This window comes from Protobothrops mucrosquamatus, unplaced genomic scaffold, assembly GCF_001527695.2.
Source record: "Protobothrops mucrosquamatus isolate PMUCROS unplaced genomic scaffold, P.Mucros_1.0 scaffold3296, whole genome shotgun sequence".
Lineage (NCBI taxonomy): Eukaryota > Metazoa > Chordata > Lepidosauria > Squamata > Viperidae > Protobothrops > Protobothrops mucrosquamatus.
The window spans coordinates 129,745-156,067 of NW_015389286.1; the positions used below are offsets into that span (position 1 = coordinate 129,745).

General features: G+C 42.4%; 1 protein-coding gene across 2 annotated transcripts in view; it reads right to left on the reverse strand.

Moving 5' to 3' along the window:
* The window catches only part of GRIA3 (glutamate ionotropic receptor AMPA type subunit 3), a 108,751-nt gene that overhangs the window by 10,005 nt on the left and 72,423 nt on the right, over window positions 1-26,323 (reverse strand). The window contains exons 12-14 of one of the 2 annotated variants that reach the window (XM_015826779.1): window positions 17,587-17,785; window positions 5,775-6,022; window positions 4,806-4,920 (exon numbers count right to left, since the gene is read on the reverse strand). In XM_015826779.1, coding sequence (XP_015682265.1) covers window positions 4,806-4,920; window positions 5,775-6,022; window positions 17,587-17,785 — 562 coding nt within the window. The remainder of the gene's footprint in view (window positions 1-4,805; window positions 4,921-5,774; window positions 6,023-17,586; window positions 17,786-26,323) is intronic. The other variant, XM_015826780.1, reaches the window with a different exon arrangement.

Below are 26,323 nucleotides of genomic sequence, written 5' to 3' on the forward strand. Positions count from 1 at the left end.
TAACCTGGGTATCTTAGACCCCAAAGAAGCTACAGATACCTCCTCTTTTAACATAACAACACATCTTAAGATCAATTCCATAAGTTCCAGTCCTATGAGAAGAATATTTGAACCAGGAATACAAAGACTGTTTAATGACCTTCTAAAATACTAGAAAAGAAGAGGGGGGAAAAATACCCTACTTCCATACACAGAAACCAGGTTACTTATCCTCATCTTCCCCAACCTAGAATTCGCTACTTAACAGAATAACAGAGTTGGAAGGGACCTTGGTGGTCTTCTAGTTCAGGGGTCCCCAATCCCTAGTCCGTGGATCGGTACTGGGCCGTGGTATGCCAGCAACCGGTCCACACAAGCAAGCAAAGCCCCATCCATGGGATGCAAGCAGCACACAAAACCACGCAGTCTCCCATCCGTGGAAAAACCTTTCTCCATGGAACCGGTCCCTGGTTCCCAAAAGGTTGGGGACCTCTGTTCTAGTTGAACAAACAGTTATCCAATCTCTTCTTGAAAACCTCCAGTGTTGGAGCACCCACAACTTCTGGAAGCAAGTCGTCCCAGGGACTGATTAATTAATTCTTCAACCTAGCATGTCCAACACAGAGGGAAGATACCCAATTACGGAAATTCCCTGTCACTTTCCTGTAAATGTATACACAGTCTGCAATAATAATGTCTGAAAGAACTGAAGCTTAGATCTTCTCCATGCAAGGAAGCGTTCTAACTATGGTCCACTCCCTTCCCCCACCCAAATGGGGTGAGAATCTGGCCCTACTGAAGCCCAAGGGAATGACGGCATGGATGATGCCAACAGGCAGAAATAATTCTTCAATACATAGAAGCTCTGGATTCTTTTCCCCATCAGAATCCTTAAGCAGTACAGCTAATCAGCCTGTCACTTTATTATTGCCAATACTTCACAATGATGACAAAAGCAGAGTGGGTGGAAAATATGTGGGTTATGAATTGCTTATTTAAGGTCACAATAAGAACTTGACATAAAGGATTTGTGTAGGTAGGTGCAACATTGTAAAATGCCAAACAAGAAAGGCAGGGAGGATGAAACCAAACAGCAAGATGCGGAATTCCTTCTAAGGAGAGGACCGATAAAAACACCCCACATATACCCAGCCCTATTTACAGCCCTGTTGCGTGGGAGGACAGAAAAAAAATTAGGATATGGCTATACAGGTAGTTCTTGACTTACAAACCATCCATTTGGTGACCGTTCAAAGTTACAACGGCACTGGAAAAAAAAGTGAATTATTTTCACACTTACGACCATCGCAGCCTCCCCATGGTCATGTGATCAAAATCTTGACAGCGGGCTTACATTTATGATGGTTTGCAGTGTCCGGGGGGTTGTGGGATCACCTTTTGTGACCTTCTGACCAGCAACGTCAATGGGGAAGCTGGATTCGTTTAATAACTATGGCAACAAAAGTCGTAAAATGGGACAAAGATCACTAAAGAACTGTCTTCCTTAACAGCAGAAATGTTGGGCTCCATCGTAAGTGGAGGACTATCTATAAAAGGATAAGGATCTCCTTTTCATCAGGGTTTTACTTTTATATGTTGCTATCATACTGGACAAGATACATAGCTCAACAATTATTGGGTTCGTGGTGTTGTCTTCTTGTAGATGTTTCATTACAAGGCTATGTGGCATCGTCAGCATAGGGCAAGTTATGTGTTATTTTATTTTTATCAATAGTCCACTTTTTAACGGCTTTCACTAGCCCAGAATGTCACCAACAAAAGAACAGCATAAACCAATTTAAATAAAAGCCAATGATATATAAATAGCTCATCATCCAACAATCTCCAGCCATCCTCCAGATATTGTGTCCTTCAGTTTCCAGTTGACTGAGTCATCTTGGCTCGTGGGAATTGCTTACAAGAACTGCAGTCCAAAATAACTGGAAGACACCAGGTCGTAAACCACACGGCATGTATGTCTGCAAGATTATTATACAGATGAGAATTTCTACGTAATCTTGCATTGTTCCTCCAGAAAACTTGAAATGTTCAGCTAGGTTCTCTGTCCGAGAGCTATTGCTCCAAGGATAAACAGTTTTCACCCACAAAAAGAAGGGGGGAAAAAAACGAAAAATCTAACCCTTGCCTAAGAAATCTCTCTTGAATATTTGCAACTGAGCTGTCTTACTTAAGGTCGGGAATTAATGCTTTTGAAGTCAGGGATGTGAAGACATTACAACTCAGCAAAGGAAACGATATAACATCTCAGCTGGCTAACGGAAGCTGTCTTGAGCAAAAGCTACAGGTACTGTTCAAAGGTGAATGTGAATCTTTTGCAATCCACTGGGAGAGCAGAAGGGAAGGGAACCTGTGTTTTTTTTGTTTTTGTTTTTTACAGGAGACAATAGAGACAACGAGGAGATGCCGCCACCCGCTACGCAACTGTAATGGGCCGCTCTGAAACCTTTGATGAGACTAGAGTGGCACGACCCATATTGTATTCCCAGGGGAGGCGGCCTGGATGATTTGAGCTTTAAGTCTGGAAATGAGGCTGTCCATTCTTAAAAGCGGCTTTGCGTGGCAAAAACAAGCAAGCGAAGAAGAGCAATCTGGAGCGACGGAATAAGAAGATAAAAGTTCTTATTTCCCTTTTCATTTCATCACGTGGATTACAAGGGCCCGCAAATGATATCTGTTTGCCAACATACATTGGATTAGACATTAACAACATCGATAGACTATGCAAAAGAGACAATCACCCAGTCCAGAAAAAGAAAAATAAGACCCCAGCACCTCTCCACCAGCAATCGGCACCCAGATCAGCATAGATTAACTCCAAGGTTAACATCAGGCCAGCAATCAAGTAAACGATACCCCAATCAAGAAACTGCCAAAGAAGCCAACAGCAAACAGCCCAACTAAAGAATCCCAAAGACCACCCCCATCAACACTGACAGCAAGCCACTAGAATATAAACCGACAGCGCTCCTTACTAGCACTGATGATGTTACCTAGTTGGGTAATGAAACGTCTGCAAGAAAACAAGCCAGCTCCGAGAGCACAAATGACCCCTCATACATTGAATTAATTTAATGTTGTTATTTTCACCAAAGAAGCAAGGGGGGAAAAATGCCATCCAGTCCGAGCTGAAGAAGCTTCTTGGATGAGAAGCAAAACGTCTTCAAAGCAAAACGAGAAAGTCCAGTTGCCTCCTGAAAAAGCACCTTTGGGACTTAAGAACCCTTGCCAAAAAAATATCACAAAGTCAGGGGTGACTCACTTAATAACTCCTTTGCTGGTTCCAATTGCAGTCATAAGGCAAGGACTACCTGTATATAGGAAGGAATGAGCCAGCTGGAACTCTGCTTTGCTTACTCCGCCTAGGTGCCGTTACATTAAAGATTAAGCTAGAGCAGGGGTAGTCAACCTTGGCTCTTTTATGACTCGTGGACTTCAACTCCCAGAATCCCTGAGCCAGCTAAGCTGGCTCAGGAATTCTGGGAGTTGAAGTCCACGAGTCATAAAAGAGCCAAGGTTGACTACCCCTGAGCTAAAGAGACTATTTCTTTCAGTGCCGATGGATACTGATATTTCCTTTCTCTCCCAGTTGGATTTTCTTCCTGGTAAACAGAAGGAAATTACATGCATCTTCCTTGGTTTTAATCACACTGCACTTTTTGTAGTTATCCAAATATGATTAAGGGACATGATTACTAGGCTTGCTGATAAAAGTCCCTCTTTATGGAGAGATCCAGGCGGGAACCACGTTAACTTCCTTGCGCAGTTTTATTGCTATCACTAATTTCGCCATAAGTAGGTTGCTGAAGTACAGAAAGTGCTTACATTTTCTTTTCTTGGGGGGTGGGGTGGGGGAGGAAGTTAGTTGTTGTTGTTGTTTCCCTCTTCCCTCCCGGTGCAATCTGCAAAAAAATTGAATGGAGTCTTTTGTGGCACTAACTTTCAATTAATGGAATTAATTCTATTAAGGCTCTTTTTATGCCAGCAGTATTATTAGATTTGACACAAGGTGGAAGAAGTTACATATCAGTGGACTACAGACACAAGCTTTGGGGCTCCTGGGTGCTCTTGTTTGGGCCGCCTGTGAAGCAGAGAAGAATTAAATCAAGTTCGATCAGGTGACCCTCACCTGGTGCCCTCCAAAAAAAAGGACTGTGATGGCACAGTGATTAGAATGCAGTATTGCAGGCTGACTCTGCTCACAGCCAGGCGTTTGATCCTGACCGGCTTAATGTTGACTCAGCCTTCCATCCTTCCGAGGTTGGTAAAATGAGGACCCGTATATGCTGCCTCTGCAAACCACTAAGAGAGTGATATAAAGCACTATGAAGCGGTATATAAATCTAAGTGCTATTGCTATTGCTAACTCTGCCCACTGCTTGGAGTTCGATTCTCACTGCTGAAGGTTGACTCAGTCTTCTACCCTTCCGAGGTCAGTAAAATGTGGACCCAGATTGATGGGAGCAATATGTTGACTTTGTAAACAGCTTAGAGAGGGCTGTAAAAACGCTATGAAGCATAAGTGTAAGTGCTGTCCTGTTGCTATTGCTATTAAGGTCCATATTGTGGGTCTCGATTAGCCAAGGCCAACCCAGTAGGGCACGTTTTCTCCGTTAGTTCAATAAAGAGAGGAGGAAGAAGAGAAGGCTGTCCAATGGAACAAGCTACAAGACAAGTGTGGGACCTGATCTTGATGGGCTCAAGACGGTCTCCGTGTCAAGTTCTTTGTCCCCACCCGATGCATCAAATAACAGCTTTGCCGATTACTCTTGACTAAGGTACCCGATTGTGGTGACATTGAGGCTGACCTTGGAGTCACCGCCCCCGCTGCCGCACTCTCCTTTGTCGTACCACCATTTGTTTTTCAATTTGTCCAACAGGCCTTGCTCATTCAGTTTTAATACTGCCAGGTTTACAGCATTTCTTGAAACGATAAAACATAACTCGTAAGAATAATGCAGCGATGCTCGGTTAAAGGTGTTCAAACGCAGAAGGAAAGGAGCAGAAGGACAAATTGGCCAGAAAGAAGAAGAAGAAGGAAAAAAAAATATCTTTGGTTTGGTTTGGTTCTTTTTTTCTTTTTTTTAAAATTACTATTGGATTTATTTTTGGGGGGGTTCGGTGGATTCTGGTTTTAAAGTGCTTTGGTTTGGGGTTTTAAAGCGGGGTGTCACTTTTTTTCCCACGGGGAGGTGGCGCTAGAGAGCGTGGATTGGTTACAGCAAATGGGTGAAATTGGAAGGACACAAACATTTGCTGAAAAACCTGAGGAGTGCAGGATGGGGAGACTACCTTCAGAGAGAAAAAGAAAGGAAGGAGAAAAGGAGGAGAAAAAAAAGGAAAAACACAACGAGAACACCACCGCATGCAATTTAAGATTCATCACATAGGGTGGTTTTAAACTCGGGCTTTGATCATTTCAACTGGGGGAAAAAAAGCCACTGGACGGTCAAATTAAACAAAACAAACAAACAAACAAACAAACAGCAACCATCCGGAGGGACAACACGGAGAGAACATTTAGGAAAAATATATATAGAGATATATATATGGATGCATTCAGGTCAACAGAACCATAATTTACCATTGTATTTAATTCCACGGAATACCGTTGTTGTTTTTTAAAGATATTGTCTTTCGTTTTTTGTTATTTTAAAAAAAAACTGTGTTTACCTCAAATCCACAAGAAAGAAAGAAAGAAAAAAAAAGACAACACAATACATCAGGGTAGGTGGAATACTATAACAACATGGAGATTGTTATATTATTCCACCCACCTTAATGCTGAGCCTTTAGGAGTTGCTACACCATAGCCTTTGGAATCCAGGTTCCCACCAACTTTCATTGTGTCACAGGGCTTTCGCTGTTCAATGTACTCGTTCATGGTGGACTCAAGCAGGAATGCAAACTTTCCCTTTGATTTCCGCACACGGGCCACCCCGTCGGCCGTGGTTTTGGCAAACACCGAGGGCTCTGCCGACTTCATGTACGACCACATTTTCTCATAGACAGCAATTTTGGATCTCTGAGAGGGAGGGAGGGAAAGAGAGAGAGAGAGAAAGAAAGATTATTTATTTGCTTGCTTACTTACTTATTTGTACCCCTCCTTTTTACCATTTTTAGTCAAAGTGATTTTAGCACGAGAATCTCGCTTGGTCAGACTATCTCCAAAATTCCCCTCTTCTTCAAAACTATTTATCCCGGTAGAGAAAAGTCGACAAAATTCATTTTTTTAACGGCTTTAATGCACATACAGTTGCATTAAAGTTGAGACAGCCTCGGTCCAATGAGGTTTCCATGAAGCTGAAAACAACTACTGTACAGTACAAAATTAAATGTCTGCAAATTTGATGCATATTTACTATATATGAGGGAGGCCCAGTGCTTAAGACGTGATCTTGTTGGCTGGAGAGGTTTGAGACCTGTTCGCTACGCGAAGGGGTGAGCTCCTGTCCTCGCCTCAGCTCCTGCCAACTTAGCAGTTTGAAAGCATGCAGATATGAGTAGATAAATAGGTACCACTTTGGTAGGAAGATAACAGCACTTCGTGATATCATGCTGGCCACATGACTGCAGAAACGTCTTCGGACAGCGCTGGCTCAATGGCCTTGAAATGAGAATGAGCACCACCCCCTATAGTCAGCAATGACTAGCGGAGTAAAATCCACAGCGACTCCTTTAGCTTTTACTTTTACTCTAAACGAGCAGTTGTTTACAGATTCAAAACAAGAAAATAAGCACCCAACAGGTGGAGTATCAGCCAGTTCTTCATAACACCTCTTTTGGCTGAAATAACAGTTTCCCCACATTTCCTGCATCCAACTAAATTTTTCTTGTACACATTTCAACGTTCATATTTAGCTTTGGGGGAGCGAAGGCCCTTCCAATATCTTTATCCTTCTATCCTGTGAAAAGGCCACTGCCAATTTGGGTATATGTTTCACATCATTCTCTTGCTAAAATATACCCTGTATTGCCTATCGGTGCTTTGGAAAAGACCGATGTCTTTTGCCAATGTATGGTTTTCTTCTATATTTTCTTCCTCTCTACCAAATGTATCCTGTGTGGTTTAGGCTGGCTTCGTCTCCTCAGTCAAAAACACTTCTTATACCTGCCAGATTTACCCTCTGAATATTTTGCATCTGTATGCAACTGCAAAATGATGTTGTCTGTTCAGTTCGGGATTCAGTGAGACATAGAAACATTGATCAGAAGTGCCCGAATTTTAGTATGCACCTCTGTATATTTAGTTTTACTTTTAAGATATATTATAACTGGCACCATCTGCAGTGAGGATGGCAAAATTGTTTGATTAGGGAAAAGGCGACTGCAATTTATGACCTTTTTTACTGAAAATGGGGGGGGGAAGGAACTTGTCATTTAGGGTTTGATGATTAGAAAAGATAAACCTCAGAACAAAATAAAGCCAAGATATAATCTTAGAGAGAAAGGATAAAATCTAAATTCATGTATAACTGCTGTAAAGGCTGAAGCCGCTCTTTTATATCTTCCTTTTTTCTTTTCTGTCCCTTTTCTCTTGTTCTTTCTTGTTGACTTATCACTTTTCTATATTTCCTTTTTTCTTCCGGTCGGTAGTTTCGATTTGGATTTTTAAAGAAAAACTTCAATAAAAATCTAAACGGACAAAACATCCATAATGATCTGATCAGGGGGAAAAAAAATACCTCTTCCCCAAAAAGACTACTTGCCTGTAGTTTGAAGCCAGCATTCCTATCAAAATCCCCTTTACCTCTTTAAAAAGTTATCTGATGGCCTTTTAAATGCTGTTAGATTTGGACTGACCAAAAAAGGTTTTTTTAATCAGCTAATGCACTTTGCTGGCTGCACACTGTGTCCCTAATTAAAAGCGATATATCTTCTTCTAACAAGTACCTATTCATGTGACTTATTCAGCCCAGTTATATAAAGAGTACAGTAAGTTGGGAGCAGGAGGGGGGAAAAAGGAAGCTATGAAGGCCTAGTTGTTTCGGGCAATGTCGTTATCATCATTTCATGGTTGCTTTCCCAAAAGTAGAACACTGAACCAATCATATGATTGACTTCCCTCAGGCATCAGCTAGATTGCTTCTGTGATACTTCCCAGCTTCCAACTTAACCCATTAGCTGATCCTCGGCTTGGTTTCTGCTTCCCAATCCAGATCAGGTGGATCTTGTTGCAGTGGATGGGAACCAGTTATGGATATTGCGAGGTCTGCCATCTTTGGCTTGGCACCTCACTGGCATCCTGCCGTTAAAGGCTGGGGAAGGGGGATATAGGGGAACAAATGGGTAATAAGCCTGTGTGGCTAGGTCAGGGGTAGGCAACCTTGGCTCTTTTATGACTTGTGGACTTCAACTCCCAGAATTCCTGAGCCAGGAATTCTGGGAGTTGAAGTTCATGAGTCATAAAAGAGCCAAGGTTGCCTACCCCTGGGCTAGGTGATGGGAAACAGGGAGGGGGGAATGACAGCTTGACGAAGAGCAGGGAAGCTTGGAACTGGTTTGTGCCAGAAACCGAATGATGATGATGATGATGATGATGATGATGATGATGATGAAGAAGAAGAGGAGGAAGAAGGAGAAGGAGAAGAAGAAGAAGAAGAAGAAGAAGAAGAAGAAGAAGAAGAAGAAGAAGAAGAAGAAGAAGAAGAAGAAGAAGAAGAAGAAGAAGAAGAAGAAGAAGAAGAAGAAGAAGAAGAAGAAGAAGAAGAAGAAAGAAGAAAGAAGAAAGAAGAAAGAAGAAAGAAGAAAGAAGAAATTTTTTTTGGGAAGGGACCTTGGAGGTCTTCTAATCCAACCTCCTGCTCAGGCAGGAAACCCTATACCATTTCAGACAAATGGCTGTCCAATCTCTTCTTAAAAACTTCCAGTGTTGGAGCATTCACTGCTTCTCTCTCTTTTACACACACCCCATAGCTGTATAGTGCCTTGAGGAAGATGAGTTGGTGGGGTTACCCCAAACATCTCAGTATTCTCAAAACACCTAGGTGAATCGTCATTATCAGAAGATGGGCTGGTCATGGTAGGGTGGGGGGAGGCTGGGATGCGGGGAAACATGGCGGATTTATTTTGCGTGGGAAACTCAGTTCTAGCCTGGCTTTACTGCAACCAAAAATTTTTAGTAAAAGAACCTACCACTTCAGCTAAATGGAGTCGAGGGTCTTTCTTTCCTAAGAGATTGGACCTGGGCAGGTCTGACAGATATGGATGCTCTCATCACTTCAATCACTAGCCACGCCAACAACAACACATTTGTATACCTGCTCTTTGTGCCCTGATCAGTGTATGCCGGAGGACCTCAGGGCAGTGCGACACAGAATGCAATTAATGTTGTTAGTTCCCGGGCAAGATCTGTTTAACGTGCCCACACTTTAATCTTGTGCTGTATATTTTAAATTTTACATCATACAGTATGCCTTATGTTAATGCTTCTGACATGAACGAACAAGCAAACTAGCCAAGGGAACCATTTGCAAGTTTTAAAGCTTAGGAAAGCGACTGACTGTTGGTCAGGCTTAAGGATGCCTAATATGTCAAATTACAAAGCCAACGTAGACAGACCCAGGAGAACAAGCCGTCTGGAGCCCATGGTGGAAAAGGAGCTTGGAAAAAAAAGGAAAGAAACAGATTTCCTTGTCAAGGCCCAGATTACAAACTTTATCCCATTTTCAGAGAGATGCAAATGTGTTCCACTCTCCATCGTGTCAGGACAAAAGAGTGGTGAAATTAGGCTGAATATTGACATCAGCTATTGATCACAATTAATAGCACCTTCTTCGTAAGTGTTAAGACGGTCAAAAAAGACCTTGGGCAATTTATCAGCATTCAAACCACTATGATGAAAAAGGAAAACAGTTGAGTTCTTTGCTTTGGAAAGAGACACGAAAATAACACGAGTTATTTGCAATGTCTACGTTTTACCGGAAGATTGAACGGTGAGAATTCAGGACACACGTTTAAAGCAGGAGGAATGCCTGGACCGACAGCATTTCGATTCTAACGGCTGTCATTGCATTAGAATGATGGGGACGGTGCCAGCCATGGAAAACAGGTTGCTATCTGGATCGTGGCCCAGGACTGGGGCAAATAAAATTCGTTACCATCTGTTCATTCAAAATAAATTGCTGGGGGGGGGGAAAGTCTCATCTCAACTGTCTTTATTTCTTCTCCTTAAAAAACAAATAATTGAGAAGTAAAAGAGAACGCCACTGCTGTGGTCTTTCTAAGGTTGGATTATGCTTCTGCCAAAGCTGGAGAAGATTTATTTATTTATTTATTATTATTAGAGTTTTATCCCACCTTTGTTACTGGATAAGTGACTCAAAGTGGCGAACATAATAATGCTCCTTCCTCCTCTTATTTTCCCCATGACAATCCTGTGAGGTGGGTTGGGCTGAAAGAGAGGGACTGGTCCAAAGCCACCTGGACAGCTTTCATGCCTAAGGCAGGACTAGGTATCACTGTCTCCTGGTGATTGGTTCAAAGTCACCCAGCTGACTTTCATGCCTAAGGCAGGATTAGAACTCACCAGTTCCTGGTGATTGGTCCAAAGTCACCCAGCCAGCTCCCATGCCTAAAATGGAAGCCTTGTTCTGGCTGTCTTTTTTTTTTGCCATTGACCCCGTGCTTATTCATACTCAGTTGCTGTCATGGCTTCGGGGTGAAGAACTCAGCAAAGCCTTGATGAAATCCTCGATTATGATGAAGTCTCTCAAAATGGAAGGAAAGCCATCAATCTCTGTGATCATGTGCTAGCCAGGATCGCCATAACAGACCTACTACAGTTAAAACTCAGAAGATGATCTTCCTGTAGCCTCTGCATTGTCTTAGCTGTACCAAGCTGTGAGACTTCTGGAGGGACCAGAGATGGTAAATTTAGAAACAGTAGCAGGCTGAATGGAGCTAAGAATGCCTTGGCTTAGCCAACCGTAACTCTTTAATACAGTGTTTCTCAACCTTGACAATTTTAAGGCATGTGGACTTCAACTCCAAGAATTCCACAGCCAGCAAAAACTACTCTTATATTAGCAGCTAATTCAGTTTGTAACTGCATGTGCGGAACTCTCCAAGGTCCTGAAAATGCCATCATTTGCCTGAGCCCAGATGGTTATTTCTTCCATTCACTTTGGATACGCCTGCATTATATTGACAGAAACATCTGTTCTCTAAGGTTGCTGCCTCAACTCCATGCACCAGCAGTGCACCAAGATGTCCTGATCAATCAATCCAGAGCCAAGTTTACAGTCTTTTAACAACAGATGCTGGAGGCTCTCATTTCCTACTTCCTTGTTTGTTCCCATCTCTCCAGAATGTGTAGAAGGGTTTCTCAACCTTGACAGTTTGAAGACATGAGGACTTCAGGTCCCAGGATTCTTGTGCTGGCTGAGGAATTCTAGGAGTTGAAGTTCACACGTCTTCTAGTAGCCAAGGCTGAGAAAAACCGATGTAGAGGGCTGACACAGAATGAAAAAAAAAATCTGCAGTGAAGTTACGGAGTCATAACCAACTCATTTTCCTCAATCTTCCTCATCTTCCTATACAGCTATGGGGTGTGTGTAAGAGAGAGACTGAGAGGACAGAAATCACCCAGAGACGGAATACCTAGAAATATCTTTAGGACATTTTCCCAATCACAGAATTAATTAACTATTCATTATTTTAAGCATGCATAAAATATATAAAATAGCAATCTCGTTTGCTATTTAACACATGAGCAAAACTCCATTCAGTTTTAACAGACATTCTGCTTTAACAGATTTCTTTTCATCTCATTTGTCTATGAGAGTTTATTTGTAATTTGAACTGACTGGCAGGGCAAATTACCACCACCAAGAAAGCCCTAATTTTCAAGGGCATAATTTATCTCTGACCTCATTGATACTGCCTGTGATGCAGGCCACCCTATAAGCCCGTTTTGAAAGGGGGCGGGCCAAATATGCCACAGATAACAATAGCAGGAGTACCCATGTTCAGATACGGTCTTTCCAGAGTTGCTATGGAACCTCAATGCTTTCATAATGCATTTGTAAGTCCCAATGCACTTTCAGCTTATGAGCTTCCTCAAGTTGTCTCTATAAGCTGTGCAAAACAGGTCAACAACAGTGGGAAGCATGGTTCCTTACGACTAATATGCCTAGGCGGGCAACGTGAGGCCTTAGAAATTGTGTAACAACAAAAACAATCACAGCTTGGCTTTCTGCTCATGTGGAGTCAAGTGCACTAGAAGATGAAGCCTTGCACATACACACACATGTGCATGCACATGCGGTTCCAACTCAGTCTCCATCCCCAGGAACTGCTTGATGTAACTGCAGTGGAATTTGGAGCAGCCAGACTTGGCCTGACCCTGGGCTGTCAGACACACAGAGACTTATTTTAGCTCTGCTGTCAGACCAAATTAACTTCAACTCTCTCCAGGCTGGATTCCACTCTATTTCCCTTTACCCATCATTCCGAATTCCAGATTNGAAGAAGAAAAAGAAGAAGAAGAAGAAGAAGAAGAAGAAGAAGAAGAAGAAGAAGAAGAAGAAGAAGAAGAAGAAGAAGAAGAAGAAGAAGAAGAAGAAGAAGAAGAAGAAGAAGAAGAAGAAGAAGAAGAAGAAGAAGAAGAAGAAGAAGAAGAAGAAGAAGAAGAAGAAGAAGAAGAAGAAGAAGAAGAAAAAAAAAGTTGGAAGGGACCTTAGAGGTCTTCTAATCCAACCTCCTGCTCAGGCAGGAGACCCTATACCATTTCAGACAAATGGCTGTCCAGTCTCTTCTTAAAAACTTCCAGTGTTGGCGCATTCACTGCTTCTCTCTCTTTTACACACACCCCATAGCTGTATAGTGCCTTGAGGAAGATGAGTTGGTGGGGTTACCCCAAACATCTCAGTATTCTCAAAACACCTAGGTGAATCGTCATTATCAGGAGATGGGCTGGTCATGGTAGGGTGGGGGGAGGCTGGGATGCAGGGAAACATGGCGGATTTATTTTGCGTGGGAAACTCAGTTCTAGCCTGGCTTTACTGCAACCAAAATTTTTTAGTAAAAGAACCTACCACTTCAGCTAAATGGAGTCGAGGGTCTTTCTTTCCTAAGAGATTGGACCTGGGCAGGTCTGACAGATATGGACGCTCTCATCACTTCAATCACTAGCCACGCCAACAACAACACATTTGTATACCTGCTCTTTGTGCCCTGATCAGTGTATGCTGGAGGACTTCATGGCAGTGCGACACAGAATGCAATTAATGTTGCTAGTTCCTGGGCAAGATCTGTTTAACGTGCACACACTTTAATCTTGTGCTATATATTTTAAATTTTACGTCATACAGTATGCCTTATGTTAATGCTTCTGACATGAATGAACAAGCAAACTAGCCAAAGGAACCATTTGCAAGTTTTAAAGCTTAGGAAAGCAACTGACCGTTGGTCAGGCTTAAGGATGCCTAATATGTCAAATTACAAAGCCAACGTAGACAGACCCAGGAGAACAAGCCGTCTGGAGCCCATGATGGAAAAGGAGCTTAGGAAAAAAGGAAAGAAACAGATTTCCTTGTCAAGGCCCAGATTACAAACTTTATCCCATTTTCAGAGAGATGCAAATGTGTTCCACTCTCCATCGTGTCAGGACAAAAGAGTGGTGAAATTAGGCTGAATATTGACATCAGCTATTGATCACAATGAATAGCACGCCTTCTTCGTAAGTGTTAAGACGGTCAAAAAAGACCTTGGGCAATTTATCAGCGTTAAAACCACTATGATCAAAAAGGAAAACAGCGAGTTCTTTGTTTTGGAAAGAGACACGAAAATAACACGAGTTATTTGCAATGTCTACGCTTTACCGGAAGATTGAACGGTGAGAATTCAGGACACACGTTTGAAGCAGGAGGAATGCCTGGACCGACAGCATTTCGATTCTAACGGCTGTCGTTGCATTAGAATGATGGGGACAGTGCCAGCCATGGAAAACAGGTTGCTATCTGGATCGTGGCCCAGGACTGGGGCAAATAAAATTCGTTACCATCTGTTCATTCAAAATAAATTGCTGGGGGGGGGGGAAGTCTCATCTCAACTGTCTTTATTTCTTCTCCTTAAAAAACAAATAATTGAGAAGTAACAGAGAACGCCACTGCTGTGGTTTTTCTAAGATGGCAAGGTTGGATTATGCTTTGGCCAAAGCTGGAGAAGATTTGTTTATTTGTTTGTTACTGGATAAGTAACTCAAAGTGGCGAACATAATAATGCTCCTTCCTCCTCTTATTTTCTCCATGACAATCCTGTGAGGTGGGTTGGGCTGAAAGAGAGGGACTGGCCCAAAGCCATTAGACAGCTTTCATGCCTAAGGCAGGACTAGAAGTCACTATCTCCTGGTGATTGGTTCAAAGTCACCCAGGTGACTTTCAAGCCTAAGGCAGGATTAGAACTCACCAGTTCCTGGTGATTGGTCCAAAGTCACCCAGCCAGCTCCCATGCCTAAAATGGAAGCCTTGTTCTGGCTGTCTTTTTTTTTTTTTGCCATTGACCCCGTGCTTATTCATACTCAGTTGCTGTCATGGCTTCGGGGTGAAGAACTCAGCAAAGCCTTGATGAAATCCTCGATTATGATGAAGTCTCTCAAAATGGAAGGAAAGCCATCAACCTCTGTGATCATGTGCTAGCCAGGATCGCCATAACAGACCTACTACAGTTAAAACTCAGAAGACGATCTTCCTGTAGCCTCTGCATTGTCTTAGCTGTACCAAGCTGTGAGACCTCTGGAGGGACCAGAGACGGTAAATTTAGAAACAGTAGCAGGCTGAATGGAGCTAAGAATGCCTTGGCTTAGCCAACCGTAACTCTTTAATACAGTGTTTCTCAACCTTGACAATTTTAAGGCATGTGGACTTCAACTCCAAGAATTCCACAGCCAGCAATGCTGGCTGTGGAATTCTGGGAGTTGAAGTCCACATGCCTTAAAATTGTCAAGGTTGAGAAACACTGCTTTAATACTTCACAAAGAGACACAAAAACTACTCTTATATTAGCAGCTAATTCAGTTTGTAACTGCATGTGCGGAACTCTCCAAGGTCCTGAAAATGCCATCATTTGCCTGAGCCCAGATGGTTATTTCTTCCATTCACTTTGGATACGCCTGCATTATATTGACAGAAACATCTGTTCTCTAAGGTTGCTGCCTCAACTCCGTGCACCAGCAGTGCACCAAGATGTCCTGATCAATCAATCCAGAGCCAAGTTTACAGTCTTTTAACAACAGATGCCGGAGGCTCTCATTTCCTACTTCCTTGTTTGTTCCCATCTCTCCAGAATGTGTAGAAGGGTTTCTCAACCTTGGCTGTTTGAAGACATGTGGACTTCAACTCCCAGGATTCTTGCACTGGCTGAGGAATTCTAGGAGTTGAAGTTCACATGTCTTCAAGTAGCCAAGGCTGAGAAAAACTGATGTAGAGAGCTGACACAGAATGACAAAAAAAAATCTGCAGTGAAGTTACGGAGTCATAACCAACTCATCTTCCTCAATCTTCCTCACCTTCGTATACAACTATGGGGTGTGTGTAAGAGAGAGACTGAGAGGACAGAAATCACCCAGAGATGGAATGCCTAGAAATATATATGCATAAAATATATAAAATAGCAATCTTGTTTGCTATTTAACACACGAGCAAAACTCCATTCAGTTTTAACAGACATTCTGCTTTAACAGATTTCTTTTCATCTCATTTGTCTATGAGAGTTTATTTGTAATTTGAACTGACTGGCAGGGCAAATTACCACCACCAAGAAAGCCCTAATTTTCAAGGGCATAATTTATCTCTGAGTTCATTGATACTGCCTGTGACGCAGGCCACCCTATAAGCCCGTTTTGAAAGGGGGCAGGCCAAATATGCCACAGATAACAATAGCAGGAGTACCCATGTTCAGATACGGTCTTTCCAGAGTTGCTATGGAACCTCAACGCTTTCACAATGCATTTGTAAGTCCCAATGCACTTTCAGCTTATGAGCTTCCTAAAGTTGTCTCTATAAGCTGTGCAAAACAGGTCAACAACAGTGGGAAGCATGGTTCCTTACGACTAATATGCCTAGGCGGGCAACGTGAGGCCTTAGAAATTGTGTAACAACAAAAACAATCACAGCTTGGCTTTCTGCTCATGTGGAGTCAAGTGCACTAGAAGATGAAGCCTTGCACATACACACACATGTGCATGCACATGCAGTTCCAACTCAGTCTCCATCCCCAGGAACTGCTTGATGTAACTGCAGTGGAATTTGGAGCAGCCAGACTTGGCCTGACCCTGGGCTGTCAGACACACAGAGACTTATTTTAGCTCTGCTGTCAGACCAAATTAACTTCAACTCTCTCCAGGCTGGATTCCACTCTATTTCCCTTTACCCATCATTCCGAATTCCAGATTCTCCTTGCTGGAAGGGAAACTGCCTCAGAATGGTTAACCCCCTGAATTGAGAGCAGATATGTTTAAAATACAAGTTCGCTTTGTAACCAAAACAGGAGACTTCGCTTTCACTTCTTCCTCCAAGAGAGGTTTCTGTTTAGATTCTGAAAGGGAAATGTGTGTCCCTGTTCATTCATGACACCCCCTTGGCTAGCAATTGTCCTTCCTCCTTTCCTCTGAAACATAAATTGGAAAACAGCTGAAGGAGAATGGAAAGCAACTCTCTGCCGATCAAGACAAGATAGTTAATACTCCTTGCATGCTAGAACTGGACTGGCTTTCACAGATTTTCCCTCTATATCCAATGGGACGTGCCACATAAAATATTCAGACAGTCATCATCCCCTAGGGCAGGGGTAGGCAACGTTGGCTCTTTTATGACTCGCGGACTTCAACTCCCAGAATTCCTGAGCCAGCATGGCTCAGCTTGGAAACCTCTCCCTTTCCCCTCAGCATGACTGGCTCAGGAATTCTGGCAGTTGAAGTCCACGAGTCATAAAAGAGCCAAGGTTGCCTACCCCTGCCCTAGGCTGAAGATAAAGAAGAATTAATTGTTATAAGCTGCATTATTTGAATCAGAAAAGGCACATTTTATGGGGGAGGGGTGGGCTGCACACTTTGAAATATGTTTAGGAGAATCAAAAATTGATATGCACAGCATAGTGGCATGGGATTTTTTGAGAAATGTTGTTGTTTGAAGATAATGCTTGGGACTTATTTTGTTTTCCTTCAGTAGGTTTGTCGCGGAACTAGACTTCCACTCTTACGTACTCCGTCCTTGTGCAGAAAGTCAATCGCCATTTTGATCGTTTATCTATTTATTAAATCAATTGATATAGTCATTCAGCTCAGTACATGTTCCACTTGTTCCAACACTAGAAGTTTTTAAGAAGAGATTGGACAACCATTTGTCTGAAATAGTATAGGGTTTCCTGCCTGAGCAGGGGACTGGACTAGAAGACCTTCAAGATCCCTTCCAACTCTATTCTATTCTATTCTATTCTATTCTATTCTATTCTATTCTATTCTATTCTATTCTATTCTATTCTATTCTATTCTATTCTATTCTGGACACCCACAGCATGCTCAATCTAACAGCTCTGCAGAGACCCCCAATCCAGACTTCACAACATCTTGAACAAACGAAAAACACTTACTCTAAAAAATTCTTTGGTCGAGCCGGAATCCAAGGTTCCATAGGCGATCTCAGTCTGCTTAGCCAGGTCTTCAGCGCTTTCAATAGGGGACACCATCCTTTCCACTGTGAGGAAGGCAGCCAGGTTGGCAGTGTAGGAGGAGATGATGATGAGGGTGAAGAACCACCAAACGCCTCCGACGATTCGCCCTGAGAGAGACCTAAGAAATCGGAGAGGTGGTTACTTTGCTATAGGCTGGTCTCGGGTCTTCTGCAGGAAGAGAAATCCCATGGGGTCCAAACAGGAGGGGAATGAAGAGAAAGAGAACCAATACTGGTGTTATTGGAGACTAGAAATTCACTGAGCATTACATTCAAGGTCACAATAGGCAGTCCTCAACTTACGATCACAATTGAGCCCAAAATTTATGTTGCTAAGCGAGACATTGTTTCCGTGGGTTTTGCCCCATTTGATGACCTTTCTTGGCACAGTTCTTAAGTCAATCACTACACTTGTTGAGTTAGCAATACAGCTGTTAAATGAACCTGGCTTCCCCATTGACTTGGCTTGTCAGAAGGTCATAAAAAGATGGTCACAGGACCCCGGGGACACGGCAACCGTCATAAATATGAGTCCGTTGCCAAGTGTCTCAGTTTTGATCACATGACCATGGGGATGCTGCATGGGTCGTAATTGTGAAAAACAAGCCCTAAGTCCCTTTTTTTCGGTGCCGTTGTAACTTCAAACTGTCCCCAAAGGAACCGTTGTAAGTCAAGGACTGCCTGTAGTTTAAGCCTAGCATAAAGGACAAAATGGAGATGCTTGCCACCGCCTAGTTAATGGTTGTATTTATCCAGTCTGAAGTGTGGCCAACCCAGGTCATTCACCTATGATCAGTGGTGGGATTCAAATAGGTGAAAAACCGGTTTTCTGCATGGATGCCACTTCCAGAAGTCCATTCTGGGCCTGGGCAACATAAAATTAGCTACCAGTTCTGCCGAAGTGGTGCGAACTGGCTGAATCCCACCACTGACCTTGTGAAAAACCAGAAACAGAAGAAAACTGAATAAACCAAGAGTCAGCTAACCATGACCTAAAAAATTGGGCAACATGATTGTACCTCCTTAATAGGATATGTCAAGGTTTTGCTTTTATTTCACACCAACTTCCGGCATCCCCACTTTGCTTCTGAGTGAATCTACAGTATGTGGACTGCAATCCTACTGGCTGCTACATCACTTCCTGTCCTCCTATTAGCCTTATCAGTAACACGGCAATTCTCTGTTGCCCTTTTATGCCTTAAGAAAAGAAAAGAAAACCGGAGATTTGTCTGCCGTCCAAGTTTCTGTCCCATTTATCAGAATTCTGCATTCTTTGGCAGGGAGAGATGACAGAGCTCTTTGATGTTAATTAGAGTGCAGCCTGTCTGCAACTCAAGATTGCAAAGCACAAACGTCTATAATTTATAAATCTGATTTACGATGTAGTGACCTAAGCCCCAGACTTCCGTTTCAGCTGGCAGTTCTCACAGGAGAGAGGTGCAAACATCTTGATTTTCTTCGGCAGTACAGTAACTGCAGCTTTTGGGTTTTGTCTTTTTTAAAAAAAAAAAATAGGCAAGATAAGAAGCTGAAGATGGGCCATTTTTCCCGACTGCTTTGCTGCGATGAATTTTGGCCGCATGGAATTCCCTGCAAGAATTAGGTCTAGGCAAAGAGGGAGGAATTGGAGTCTGTGAAATGTTCTGTAGTTCCTGACGTGCTTGGGTTATCTCTCAGCCCAACCTACCTTACAGAGTGGTGATTATTGTTGTTTTTTCCAATACTTTTATGAAGGAATATAGTAAACAAGTATAAAACTAACGCAACAACATAGTACAGGGATATAAGTTTTGATTTTTTTAAAAAAGTTATTTTTCCCTAATTAAAAACATTAAAAAAGAGTGCAGAAGGAAAACACATGCACACACACACACACACACAAAGAAGAAAAGAAAAAGAATAGGATTTACCCCTTCTTTCCTAGCTAAGATATAACCAACTAACAACTTATCGCTGTCTCTTAAAATGCAAATAAACATTGTTTCCCCCTTTATATTTCACCCCATTTTCTATAAGCCCACTTCTAAGTCTTCGCCTCTCCTTTAGTAATCAGCAAAAGTCTTGCAGGATTGTTTTGATGAAATTCCTAACCACTTGACTGTGGCCTTGAATCTGTTTAGTTTTATTCTGCATTCAAGTACGAATATATTTAGTTTTATTCCACCTTCGCAACATGGAACTGAGAAAAGCCATTTCTTCCAAATGGTAACTGTTACGGCCCCCGTGTATTAATTATATCATGCATGATCAGAAGAGACAGACCCCTTTAGATCAAAAAGTCCTTTTCTAAAACAATTTTAGGATCACCTGGAAGAGGTTTTTACACAACCTTTCGCTGCAGCATCCATGACTTAGTACGATACCGGTTGGGTTAAAAAAATAAAAATAAAAAGTAGTAAGATCTAAATATCAATAGCAATTAAAGGATTGATAAAGGGATTTCAAAGATTATTGCCAAATCAAAGAGCACAGAGAGAAACCCTGAGAGAAAGATTTAGGCTGCTGTGTGGAGTTAAAATAGTAAGATGTTATCAATGAGGACAAAACCATAGCGTGTTATCGTAATTGTTATTGATAGAAGAGAACATTTGTAGCTCAGCGTTGAACGGTCCTCCCTGAGCTTTCTTGCAGATGTTTTATTATACAATTGGGTAACATCATCAATCCTAGAAGAGGGTGGGATTTGTGGTGGTGGTGATGGTGGTGGAGGAGGAGGAGGAGGTATGTGGGATCCATATTATTTATTATTATTATTATTTATTATTTAAATTTATATACCACCCTATCTCCCTTACGGGACTCAGGGCGGTGAACAGGCAATAATAAAAATCACAGTAAATGTTACATAAAAGCCTGCTCTAAAATATAAAACCCCTAACAAAACCCAATCAAAACTACGCCAGGCCGGCCGCATGGAACAGATGAGTTTTCAGGGCTCGGCGGAAGAGGCGCAGGTCCGCAACTGTACGTAGGTCGGGGGGGCAGATCATTCCAGAGGGCAGGAGCTGCCACAGAGAAGGCTCTCCCCCTGGGGGTCGCCAGCCGGCATTGTCTGGCCGACGGTACCCTAGGAGCGGTACCGTGGGAGCGGACTGGTCGAAGGGAGGTGTTTGGTAGGAGGCGGTCTTGCAAATACCTAGGTCCATTGCCATGGAGTGCTTTAAAAGTTGTTACTAACACCTTGAAGCGCACCCGGAAGGCCACCGGCAGCCAGTGCATAGTGCTCTCTGAGCCTGGTTGCTTTCTTGCAGACATTTCATGACCCTGTTTAGGTAACATCATCAGTGCTAGAAGTGAGTAGTGGCTGGCCCTTGCAAATAAAATGAGAACCAAGTACCCCAATGTATCTCTTGGGTTCCAAAACAACAGCAAGAAAACAGCCAAACTCAAAGAGCACCAAGGACCCCATTGTTATACTCTCTTTCCACAGTAAATTACTGGGAACAGCATGGTATTCTAAATCAGCAGCACAAAGACACAATTTTTCCATCTCTGAAAATTGGCTTTGGGCTCTCCCCTCTAATTCCCTTTGCTTCTACTAAAGTCATCAAACACGGGACCTGGAGACCAAAAACCACAATGGGGTTCCCACAATGAATTGCAGAGACCGCAAAGGTGTAAAGATACTGGCGGGGAAGCAAAGGAACACGCTCAAACATCTCTGGATCCAAATACAGGTGGTACTCTACTTATAACCAGTTGTTTAGTGACCGTTCAAAGTTAGGACAGCCCTCCCCCCCAAGGGACTTATGACTTGACTTCTGAGGTCAGCCCATGATCACATTTTGGGCCCTTGGCAACTGGCCGGCATTTACAGCCGTTGACAGAATATACAATTCTGCCATGATTAAAAATGTAAAAATGTACATCTGTTAACTCAAGGCAAACTATGGAACTTGGTAGTCAGTCATCAAAAAATAACTTTCTGTGTCTTTTTTTTCCCTTTAATTGAGCATTAAGTGCAAATTTCATCCACATGAACCACAATCATATGCTACCACAGTCCTCTGTAGATGGATTTTTCAGGCAGCTTCTATTAAATGCTGGCCAAGAATTAGTCTATAATTATCAATTCAATAATGATAATTATTGTTCCATTTAAAGCTTAGCTAGGAGGGCTGTTTTGTTGACTTCTCCATCTGGCCACAGCCCTAGAACTGCCTGCTCTACCGCATTCAAATGTTAAACTCTCCTGCCTCTATTTAGACTCTGGACCCAGGCAAGGATCAGAGCAGCCAGCCGAGACACCCAGATAATAGGCCAAAGAGAAAATAATCATGTATGATCACATTACACATTGAACAGAATGATGCCTAATGTTTTTGAACCAGATTTTATAGTTTTGGAAAGACAATGGTTTTGTTTTGTTATGTCAATAACTAAGAGATTTCATTTCTTTCTTTTGCTTGGAGATAATCCTATCTCTTCCAGCCTATTGTTCAGGGCTCTGTCTTTCCTTCCTTCTATCTAGCTAGCATCTAGCTCTCTATCATCCATCCATATCTATCTATCTATCTATCTATCTATCTATCTATCTATCTATCTATCTATCTATCTATCTATCTATCTATCTATCTATCTATCTATCTATCTATCTATAGCGGAGTTGGGTTAGCTAGCCTGCTATCATCTAACTATCTATCATCTAGCTAGCTATCATCTATCCATCCATCCATGTCTATTATCTGTCTGTCTGTCTGTCTGTCTGTCTGTCTGTCTGTCTGTCTGTCTGTCTGTCTGTCTGTCTGTCTGTCTGTCTGTCTGTCTGTCTGTCTAGATAGCTAGATAGCTAGATAGCTTTCATCTTGTTGTGCATTATCATCTTGTTGTGCATTATTATTTGTGATTAAATACATGCACTTCAATGGACTCACAGGCCAGATGAAGAGATTTATTTTGCACCCAACCAGAAGAAGATATAGATATATTCTTGCAAATATACAACTTCCAGCCAATGGGGAACAGCTAGAGTCGGCCACTGACTTCAAGGACACCCATTCTCCACAAGGTCATACAGAGACTTTGGACTTTTCTTCTCAAACCTCCCCAAAGGGGCTGGCAGAAAATGTCCCATCCAGTATAAAAACCTGAGTTCACTAAATTTGTAAAAAAAAATTAAGGCTGTGTGGTACTTCACATCCAAAGGCTAAATGATGGTTCAGAGTGTATGGGGCCATGGAGAAAACACTTGTCTGCAATTCCATAAAGTGAATGTATCTTTCCTTGAGATCATGCCAAGGGTAGCTGCCTTGCAAAGCCTCAGATAGATGCTATGTGAGCTGGTGTGTGTGCCTGTGTGTCTGTGTACCCCTTGCACTCTGGAGCAGCTTCCTCCTTTGAATCCCAAAGTGCCACACAGCCCACTTAAGGCTTATCTTGAGACACTAGCAAACATCTTACCAGATTCTATGTACTGAAGAAGAACAAGCCAAATGGAAACCAACCAATCAGCTGAGTGCCCATAGCTTTCCACATGATGTCCTATGCTTATTTTCCCGGTCCATTAATGGCTAAGTACATGGGCAACAGCAATTTAAAATGCTAGCGGCACAAGTTATCTTTAGAGCAAGCAAACAGCAAAACTGCATTTGCGGTTCTAGGATTCAATTGCAAAGCATCCATGCACAAGGAGAAAGCTAGAAGTTGTGCTCAAACAGGAGGGAACAATGGCAAAAGTTTGGTTGGAAAAGAACAAAGCTTGATAGCACACAAACAAACTTCTTGGAGCTGGCTTACGTCTGTCAGGTTAATTTGCTCTGTGCATTATTTAAATCGGTGTTTCTTAACCTTAGCAACTGTAAAGATGCACGGACCTCAACTCCCAGAATTCCCCCTCCAGCAAATGAGAGTTGAAGCCCTTCTGTCTAGTTCCTAAGGTTGACAAACATTGATCTAGAATGAACACTGATGGGAGTTACAATCTATATGTCTTTAAACGGCCAAGTCCTAAAAATACTGGTTGAAATGTATATTGTTTATCGTCACTACAGAGGCAAGATAGTTTTGGAGCCTCTATTAATGATTGGAGGGAATGAGATAACTAACACTGGATGTCCTCCCTTCTGTAGTCCATAATTACCAGGAGCCAAGAGAAAAGTCATGCGTGGACCATACATTTTGCAAGCAACTAGACTTTCAATAAGATTCAGCAGTTTTGAACTGGATGCCCAAACAGGCTGGCCAAGAATCCTAGGCAAGAGTCCTGGTTTGGAGGATTCCAGTGTTACACTGGGGCCACAAGAATCACTTGAAGAATGGTCATTGCTCCTGCTAGATCTCATCACAACAATGTAGTGTTCAACTTCAGCTGAACCCTGGCATGACTGAGTGTCTTGGGTTTGGGGGACTACCAATTCCAAGGTGATGTCATCTTTGATCTTGGATGGGGTGGCCCGACTGACCCCGAGTGCAATTTGGAAGTCTTCCTGGACTCACAACTGCACAAGGAGAAGATGGCAATTGTGATTAGGAGGACTTTTGCACAGAGGTGCACAGAATGCACCAGTTGCCTCTGTTCCAAATTTAGGAAGTTCTGTTCTGTCACTCATGTCCTAGTCACCTCCAGATTGGATTATTATAATGCACTCTACATGAGGCTGCCCTTCAAAGGAATCCAGAAGCTTCAACTGGTGTGGGATGCAATGGTGTAGGCAGTTCTAGGTGCTTCCAGAGCAGCACATGTCACACCTCTGCTCCACAAGCTGCATTGGATGCCAGCTTGCTTCTGGATTCAGTTCAAGAGGCTGGTTTTAACCTTTAAAGCTCTTCATGTCATGGGCTGGGATATCCCCAATTGCATCTGCCCAACCCATCAGGTCTGGTAGAGAAGGTATGGTTTGGGTCCCATCAGCTATAAACTTAGACTTGGTGGATCTAAGAGATGGGCCTTCTGTGCTGTGGCACCCACTTTATGGAACATTTTCCTCTGCCACAAAGTGAGATTTAGTTTCAGACATTCCAGAAGTCCTTCAACATTTGGCTATGTCATCCGGCCTCTGGGATTAGTGACACCTTACGATGGCTCCACCATTGTGGTTAATGTTCACTCTCTCCTGTGCTGGATGGTTGTATTTTTAAGGGTTCCTTTTTTTAATAATTTTGTATATACAATTATTGTTTTGTTTTAATGGTTGCACGCGGCCCAAAGTCACTTTGTATGAAATGGATAGCCATTTAATTTACTCAATAACTAACTAAATAAATGTTAACTGTTAGGAGAAAGAGAGAGGAAGATTGTAGGCTTGGGAGAGTCCAGTCTAATTGAATACAATAAAGCACTCGTTTGAAAAACAAATGTTTCTAAAAGGTCAAAGTGGGGAAAAAAAGAAAAAGAAAGGAAAGCCACTGGCGTTGCAGACATGTTAGGCCTGGATAAACCTCACACACATTATGCGTATGTGAGCTCTTTCTGAATAACAAAAAGACTGTTTGAATACGGCAGTGTTTATCCAAAGACACAGTGGATTAAACTAGACCTATGATGGGAAAAGAGGATAATCCCAGTTCATCAATTTTGCTCATAAAGACTGAAAACTCGAGGAACAATTATAGAGCAGCCTATTGCTTACTGATGTAGAACATACTTTGCGCTGACTGGGATTCCAAATTAAATCCGGGTTTTAAGAAAAGTCTCCACTCAGAGAAGGGACTGCAAAACATTGCATTTACAGAGGGGGGAAAAAAATCTGAGTTGAAATGGGTCCAAGGAACGATTCAGTTCAGGCTAACCGTAAAGTTCTCCACAAAAGTTTGTCTGTGCTTATTTCACTTTACTGTAGAAAAAGTAAAGTCACTTATTTCTGCAAATACTACTGCACTAATTTGTAATGGACCCAAATAATTGTGGTAGTGTCCATGCAATCCTTATGCAACTAATCAGGAGTAATTGTAATGGCATCTACTGACTGAAATGTACTTAATTCTGACTTCCCACAAATGCACAATCAGATACTTCTAAGCCAACAAGAGGACTTTTGGAACCACAAGCTTCTCCTCTTGTCTTCTCCACAATATATTTCCGCACTGCCATCATTTCTATCCTCCCCCCAATCTTCCAAAACAGCTTGAAACCAGCCCATAACCCTCTTCATGTTCCCTCTTCTAAACTTTGAAAAACAGCTGAACTTCTAGGAGAGGAAGAAGCTAAGAGTGAGGTCAGACTTTCCATGGGTCTCGCAGGACAAAGTACAAAACTTTGCTGCAATGCCAAATAGTCTACATTGGCCAGTAACTAACTCAGTTCCTGGATCCAGCTGATGTCATGTGATCTGACAGACTGAAAACTAATTTTGAACGGGTGGACAGATCTCCAGTGGAAGTGGCCAGAGATAGCCTGCCTTTGAAGTAGTCCTTCATCTTCTACGGCAGCGTTTTTCAACCACGTCCATTATAAGATGCGTGGACTTCAACTCCCAGCATTCCTCAGCCATCTTGAGTGACCCAGATCATGCTGGTTGGGGAATTCTGGAAGTTGAAGTTCACACACTTTAAAATGTTCAAGGTTGAGAAACATTGTCCTACAGCTTTGCCCTTTGATAGTTGCCTGCCAAACCAACAGACTCTACTACAAGGATCCAAGCCAAGAAGATGAGGTTTGCACAGCGCCATGTACAAATAAAAGAAAGTCAGTTGATTTAAGAGCTCTAAATAAACTTCTA